General features: G+C 55.2%; 1 protein-coding gene across 1 annotated transcript; it reads right to left on the minus strand.

Moving 5' to 3' along the window:
- Nucleotides 1-300: 300 nt before the first annotated feature.
- LOC124553302 lies at nt 301-7,246 on the minus strand. The gene is made up of 7 exons (XM_047127182.1): nt 6,904-7,246; nt 6,519-6,806; nt 5,233-5,997; nt 4,566-5,026; nt 3,506-4,362; nt 2,546-3,014; nt 301-1,233 (listed from the first exon to the last, which is right to left on the minus strand). The coding sequence occupies exons 1-7, from the start codon at nt 7,244-7,246 to the stop codon at nt 301-303; spliced, it is 4,116 nt and encodes a 1,371-aa protein (XP_046983138.1).
- Between the last annotated feature and the right edge of the window lie 679 nt (nt 7,247-7,925).

A 7,925-nucleotide genomic window follows, 5' to 3' on the forward strand; every position in this document is an offset into this window, starting at 1 on the left:
AGGGAGTGCAGCCTTCACAGGGAGTGCAGCCTTCGCATGGAGTGCAGCCGCCGCAAGGAGTGCTGACATCGCATGAAGTACAGCCTTCACATGGAGTGCAGCCTTCTCATGGAGTGCAGCCTTTGCATGGAGTGCAGCCTTCGCATGGAGTGCAGCCTTCGCATGGAGTGCAGCCTTTGCATGGAGTGCAGCATTCGCATTGAGTGCATCCTAATCATGGAGTGCTACCTTCACATGGAAATTAGCCTTTCTTAGAGTGTAACCTTCACTGGAGTGCAGCCTTCGCACAGGGAACAGCCTTCACACGAAATAAAGCCTTTGCAAGGAGTGCAGCCTTAGCATGGGGTGCAGCCTTCGCACGGAATACAGCCTTTGCAAGGAGTGCAGCCTTCGCACGGAAGGCGCCTTTGCAAGCAGTGCAGCCTTTGCAAAGAGTGCAGCCTTCCCAAGGAGTGCAGCCTTCACAAGGAGTGCAGCCTTCGCAAGGAGTGCAGCCTTCGCAATCTGTGCAGTCTTTGCATGAAGTACAGCCTTCGCATGGAGTGCAACCATCACAGGGAGTGTAGCCTTCACAGGGAAAGCAGCCTTCAAATGGGGTGCAGCCTTCACAAGAATCGTGCCGCTTGCTTGGAGTGCGGACTTCACTTCAAGTGTTTCATCAGCATGGAGTTCATCCTTTGCATGGGGTGTAGCCTTCGCATGGAGTGCAGCATTTGCATGTTGTAAAGCCTTCACAAGGAGTGCAGCCTTCGCAAAGACTGCAGCGTTCGCAAAGAGTGCAGCCTTAGCAAGGTGTGCAGCCTTCGCAAGTAGTGCAGCCCTTGCAAGGCGTGCAGCCTTCGCAAGGTGTGCAGCCTTCGCAAGGAGCACAGCCTTCATAAGGAAAGCAGCATTTGCAAGGAGCACAGCCTTCGCAAGGAGTGCAGCCTCCGCAAAGAGTTCAGCCATTGCAAGTAGTGCAGCATTTGCATGGAATGCAGCCTTCGCATGCAGTGCAGCTTTTGCATGGAGTGCAGCCTTTGCTAAGAGTGCAGCATTCACTCGGAGTGCAGCATTTGCGTGGAGTGCAGCCTTTGCATGCAGTGCAGCTTTTGCATGGAGTGAAGAATTCGCTTGGAGGGCAGCCTTCACATGGAGTGCAGCCTTCGCATTGAGTGAAGCCCTCGAAAGGATTGCAGCCTTCACATGGAGTGCAGTCTTCGCATGGAGTGCGGCCTTCGCATGGAGTGAAACCTTCGAATGGAGTGAAGCCTTTGCATGGGGTGTGGCCTTCGAAAGGAGTGCAGCCTTTGCATGGAGTGCAGCCTTCGCTTGGAGTGCAGCCTTCACTCAGAGTGCAGAATTCGCATGGAGTGCAGCCTTCGCATGCAGTGTAGCTTTTGCATTGAGTGCAGCCTTCGCATTTAGTGCAGACTTAGCATGGAGTGCAGCCTTCGCATGGAGTGCACGCTTCACATGTAGACCAGCCTTCAAGAGGAGTGTAGCTTTCGCAAGGGTTCCAGCATTTACATGGAGTGTTGACTTCACGTGGAGTGCGGCCTTCGCATGGAGTGCACCTTTCATAAGATTTAAGGTGTTTGCTTGGAGTGCCGCCTTTGCTTGGATTGCGGCCTCAGCATGGAGTGCACCCCTGGCATGGGGTGCAGTCTTTGTATGTAGTTCAGGCTTCACATGGAGTGCAGCCCTCGACCAGGAGTGCAGGATTCGCATGGAGTTCAGCCTTCGCATGGAGTGCAGCCTTGGCATGGAGTGCAGCCTTGGCAAGAAGTGCAGCGTTCGCATTGAGTGCTGACTTCGCAAGGAGTGCAACCTTTGCATGGAGTGCAGCCTTCACATGGAGTGCAGCCTTCGCAACGAGCATAGCCTTCGAAGGGAGTGCAGCCTTTGCAACGAGCATAGCCTTCGCAAGTAGTGCAGCCTTCAAAAGAGTGCACACTTTGCAAGGAGTGCAGCTTTTGCATCGAGTGCAGCCTACGCTTGGAGTGCAGCCTTCGCATGGAGTGCAGCCTTCGTATGGAGTGCAACCTTCACATGGAGTGCAGCGTTCGCATGGAGTGCAGCCTTCACATGAAGTGCAGCCTTCGCATGGAGTGCAAGCTTGGCATGGAGTGCAGCCTTCTCTTGGAATGTAACCTTCGCAGGAGTGCAGCCTTCGCATGGAGTGCAGCCTTCGCAAGGAGCGCAGCCTTCGCACGGACTGCAGCCTTCGCAAGGACTGCAGCTTTCACAAGGAATGCAGCCTTCACATGGAGTGCAGCCTTCGGATGGAGTGCAGTCTTTGCATTGAGTGTAGCTTTCGCACGGCGTGCAGCCTTCACATGGACTGCAGCCTTCGCTTGGAATGTAACCATCGCAGGATTGCAGCCTTCGTAAGGAGTGCAGCCTTCACAAAGAGTGCAGAATTCGCAAGGAGTATAGTCTTCACATGGTGTGCAGCCTTCGCATGGAGTGCAGCCCTTGCATGGATTGCATCCTTTGCAAGGAGTGCAGCCTTTGCATGGAGTGCAGACTTTGCATGGAGTGCAGCCTAAGCATGGAGTGCTACCTTCACATGGGAGGCAGCCATCGCACAGAGTGCTGCCTTCTTACAGAGTGCAGCCTTCGCACTGCGTGAGGCCTTCGCATGGAGTACAGCCTTCACAAGGAGTGCAGCCTTTGCATAGTGTGCAGCCTTCACGTGGAGTGCAGCCTTCACACGAATCATGGCGTTCGCTTGGAGTGTGGCCATTGGTTCGAGTGTGGCCTCAGCATGGAGTTCATCCTTCACATGTGGCGCAGCCTTCGCATGGAGTGCAGCGTTCCCATTTTGTGAAGCCTTCGCAAGGTGTGCAGCCTTCACAAAGAGCGCAGCCTTTGCAAGGAGTGCAGACTTTGCAAGGAGCGCAGACTTCGCAAGGAGTGCAGTCTTCACAAGGAGCACAGCCTTCGCAAGGAGTGCCGCCCTCGCAAAGATTTCAGTCTTTGCAAGGAGTGCAGCCTTCACATGGAGTGCAGCCTGGGCATCAGTGCAGCCTCTGCATGGAGTACAGCCTTCACATGGAGTGCAGCCTTCACATGGAGTAAAGCCTTTGCATGGAGTGCCACCTTCGCATGGAGTGAAGCCTTCGCATAGAGTGCAGCCCTCGCATGGAGTGCAGCCTTGGCATGGAGTGCAGCCTTCGCATGGAGTGAAACCTTTGCATGGAGTGAAGCCTTCGCATGGGGTGCAGTTTTCGCATGGATTTCAGTCTTCGCATGGAGTGCTGCCTTCACATGGAGTGCAGCCTTCACTCGTAGTGCAGCCTTCGCATGGAGTGAAACCTTCGCATGGTGTGAAGCCTTCGCATGGGGTACAGCCTTCACTGAGAGAGCAGCTTTCGCGCAGAGTGCAGCCTTCGCATGGAGTGCAGCCTTCGCATGGAGTGCAGCTTTTGCATGGAGTGCAGTCTTCGCATGGACTGCAGCCTTCGCATGGAGTGCAGCCTTCACATGGAGTGCAGCCTTCACATGTAGTATAGCCTTCTACAGGTGTGTAGCTTTCGCAAGGGTTCCAGCATTCACATGGAGAGCCGCCTTCACATGGACTGCGGCTTTCACATTCAGTGCAACTTTCTTAAGATTTAAGGCGTTCACTTGGAGTGCTGCCTTTGCTTGGAGTGCGCTCTCAGCATGGAGTGCAGCCCCTGCATGCGGTGCAGCCTTCGCATGGAGTTCAGTCATTGCATTGAGTGCAGCCTTTGCAAGGAGTGCAGCCATCGCATGGAGTGCAGCCTTTGCATGGAGTGCATCCTTGGCATGGAGTGCAGCCTTGGCATGGAATGCAGCCTTCACATGGAGTGCAGCCTTGGCATGGAGTGCAGCTTTTGCATGCAGAGAAGCATTCGCTTGGAGTCCAGCTTTCGTATGGAGTGCAGCCTTCACATTGGGTGCAGCCTTCACGTCGAGTGCAGCCTTCACGTCGAGTGCAGCCTTCGCTCTGAGTTCAGCCTTCACAGGGAATGTAGCCTTCGAATGGGGAGAAGACTTCGCATGGGGTGCAGCCCTCGCATGGAGTGCAGCCTTGGCCTGGAGTGCAGCCTCCGCATGGAGTGCAGCCTTCGCATGGAGTGCAGCCTTCGCATGGAGTCCAGCCTTCGCATGGAGTGCAACCTTCGCATGGAGTGAAGTCTTCGCATGGAATGCAGCCTTCGCTGGGAGTGCAGCCTTTGCACGGAATACAGCCTTCGCTAGTTGTGCACCCTTCGCAAGGTGTGCACCCTTCGCAATGAGTGCAGCCCTCGCAACGACTGCAGTTTTCACAAGGAGTGCAGCCTTCTCATGGGGTGCAGGCTTCAGTTGGTGTGTAGCCCTTGCATGGTGTGCAGCTTTCGCATGGCATGCAGCCTTCACATGGAGTGCAGTCTTCGCTTGGAATGTAACCTTCGCAGGAGTGCTGCCTTCGCAAGGATTGCAGCCTTTGCAAGGAGTGAAGCCTTCGCAAGGAGTGCAGCCTTCGCAAAGAGTGAAGCATTCACAAGGAGTGCAGCCTTCACAAAGAGTGCAGCCTTCGGAAGGACTGCATCCTATGCAAGGAGTGCAGCCTTCACAAGGAGCGTAGCCTTCACAAGGAGTGCAGCCTTCGCAAGGAGCATGGCATTCACAAGGAGTGCAGCCTTCACAAGGAGTGCAGCCTTCGCAAGGAGCATGGCCTTCACATGGAGTGCAGCCTTCGCATGGAGTGCAGCCTCTGCATGGAGTGCAGCATTTGCATGGAGTGCAGCCTTCACATAGAGTAAAGCCTTTGCATGGAGTGCAGCCTTCTCATGAAGTGCAGCCTTCTCATGGAGTGCAGCCTTCTGATGGAGTGCAGCCTTCACATGGTGTGCAGCCTTTGCATGGCGTGCAGCCTTCACATGGACTGCAGCCTTCGCTTGGAATGTAACCATCGCAGGATTGCAGCCTTCGCATGGAGTGCAGCCTTCGCAAGGAGTGCAACCTTCGCAAGGAGGGCAACCTTCATATGGAGTGCAGCCTTCACAAGGAGCACAGCCTTCGCAAGGAGTGCAGCCTACGCAAAGAGTGCAGAATTTGCAAGGAGTATAGGCTTCACATGGTGTGCAGCCTTCGCATGGAGTGCAGCCCTTGCATGGATTGCAGCCTTTGCAAGGAGTGCAGCCTTTGCATGGAGTGCAGACTTTGCATGGAGTGCAGCCTAAGCATGGAGTGCTACCTTCACATGGGAGGCAGCCATCGCACAGAGTGCTGCCTTCTTACAGCGTGCAGCCTTCGCACTGGGTGAGGCCTTCGCATGGAGTACAGCCTTCACAAGGAGTGCAGCCTTTGCATAGTGGGCAGCCTTCACATGGAGTGCAGCCTTTGCATGGAGTGCAGCCATCACAGGGAGTGTAGCCTTCACAGGGAATGCAGCCTTCGAAAGGGGTGCAGACTTCGCATGGGGTGCAGCCCTCACATGCAGTGCAGCCTTGGCATGGAGTGCAGCCTTCGCATGGAGTGCAGCCTTCGCATGGAGTGCAGCTTTTGCATGCAGATAAGCATTCGCTTGGAGTCCAGCTTTCGTACGGAGTGCAGCCTTCACAGGGAGTGTAGCCTTCACAGGGAATGCAGCCTTCACATGGGGTACAGCCTTCACACGAATCACGGCGTTCGCTTGGAGTGTGGCCATTGGTTCGAGTGTGGCCTCAGCATGGAGTTCATCCTTCACATGTGGCGCAGCCTTCGCATGGAGTGCAGCGTTCCCATTTTGTGAAGCCTTCGCAAGGTGTGCAGCCTTCACAAAGAGCGCAGCCTTTGCAAGGAGTGCAGACTTTGCAAGGAGCGCAGACTTCGCAAGGAGTGCAGCCTTCACAAGGAGCACAGCCTTCGCAAGGAGTGCCGCCCTCGCAAAGATTTCAGTCTTTGCAAGGAGTGCAGCCTTCACATGGAGTGCAGCCTGGGCATCAGTGCAGCCTCTGCATGGAGTACAGCCTTCGCATGGAGTGCAGCCTTCACATGGAGTAAAGCCTTTGCATGGAGTGCCACCTTCGCATGGAGTGAAGCCTTCACATAGAGTACAGCCCTCGCATGGAGTGGAGCCTTGGCATGGAGTGCAGCCTTCGCATGGAGTGAAACCTTTGCATGGAGTGAAGCCTTCGCATGGGGTGCAGCTTTTGCATGGATTTCAGTCTTCGCATGGAGTGCTGCCTTCACATGGAGTGCAGCCTTCACTCACAGTGCAGCCTTCGCATGGAGTGAAACCTTCGCATGGAGTGAAGCCTTCGCATGGGGTACAGCCTTCACTCAGAGAGCAGTTTTCACGCAGAGTGCAGCCTTCGCATGGAGTGCAGCCATCGCATGGAGTGCAGCTTTTGCATGGAGTGCAGTCTTCGCATGGACTCCAGTCTTCGCATGGACTGCAGCCTTCACATGGAGTGCAGCCTTCGTATGACGTGCAGCCTTCACATGTAGTATAGCCTTCTACAGGTGTGTAGCTTTCGCAAGGGTTCCAGCATTCACATGGAGAGCCGCCTTCACATGGATTGCGGCTTTCGCATTCAGTGCACCTTTCTTAAGATTTAAGGCGTTCGCTTGGAGTGTGGCCTTTCCTTGGAGTGCGCTCTCAGCATGGAGTGCAGCCCCTGCATGTGGTGCAGCCTTAGCATGGAGTTCAGTCATTGCATTGAGTGCAGCCTTTGCAAGGAGTGCAGCCATCACATGGAGTTCAGCCTTCGCATGGGGTGCAGCCTTGGCATGGAGTGCAGCCTTGACATGGAATGCAGCCTTCACATGGAGTGCAGCCTTGGCATGGAGTGCAGCTTTTGCATGCAGAGAAGCATTCGCTTGGAGTCCAGCTTTCGTATAGAATGCAGCCGTCACATTGAGTGCAGCCTTCACGTCGAGTGCAGCCTTCACGTCGAGTGCAGCCTTCGCTCAGAGTTCAGCCTTCACAGGGAGTGCAGCCTTCGAACGGGGTGCAGACTTCGCATGGGGTTGCAGCCCTCGCATGGAGTGCAGCCTTGGCATGGAGTGCAGCCTGCGCATGGAGTGCAGCCTTCGCATGGATAGCAGCCTTCGCATGGAGTCCAGCCTTCGCATGGAGTGCAGCCTTCGCACGGAGTGAAGTCTTCGCACAGAATACAGCCTTCGCTGGGACTGCAGCCTTTGCACAGAATACAGCCTTCGCAAGTTGTGCACCTTTCGCAGGGTCTGCACCCTTCGCAAGGAGTGCAGCCCTCGCAAGGACTGCAGTTTTCACAAGGAGTGCAGCCTTCTCATGGGGTGCAGGCTTCATTTGGTGTGTAGCCCTTGCATGGTGTGCAGCTTTCGCATGGCATGCAGCCTTCACATGGAGTGCAGCCTTCGCTTGGAATGTAGCCTTCGCAGGAGTGCTGCCTTCGCAAGGATTGCAGCCTTCACAAGGAGTGAAGCCTTCACAAGGAGTGCAGCCTTCGCAAAGAGTGAAGCATTCACAAGGAGTGCAGCCTTCGCAAGGAGTGCAGCCTTCGGAAGGTCTGCATCCTTTGCAAGGAGTGCAGCCTTCACAAGGAGCGTAGCCTTCACAAGGAGTGCAGCCTTCGCAAGGAGCATGGCCTTCGCAAGGAGTGCAGCCTTCGCATGGAGTGCAGCCTCTGCATGGAGTGCAGCCTTCGCATGGAGTGTAGCCTTCACAGGGAATGCAGCCTTCACATGGGGTACAGCCTTCACACGAATCACGGCGTTCGCTTGGAGTGCGGCCATTGGTTCGAGTGTGGCCTCAGCATGGAGTTCATCCTTCACATGTGGTGCAGCCTTCGCATGGAATGCAGTGTTCCCATTTTGTGAAGCCTTCACAAGGAGTGCAGCCTTCGCAAGGAGTGCAGCCTTCGGAAGGTCTGCATCCTTTGCAAGGAGTGCAGCCTTCACAAGGAGCGTAGCCTTCACAAGGAGTGCAGCCTTCGCAAGGATGATGGCCTTCGCAAGGAGTGCAGCCT

Source organism: Schistocerca americana, chromosome 11 (assembly GCF_021461395.2).
Source record: "Schistocerca americana isolate TAMUIC-IGC-003095 chromosome 11, iqSchAmer2.1, whole genome shotgun sequence".
NCBI lineage: Eukaryota > Metazoa > Arthropoda > Insecta > Orthoptera > Acrididae > Schistocerca > Schistocerca americana.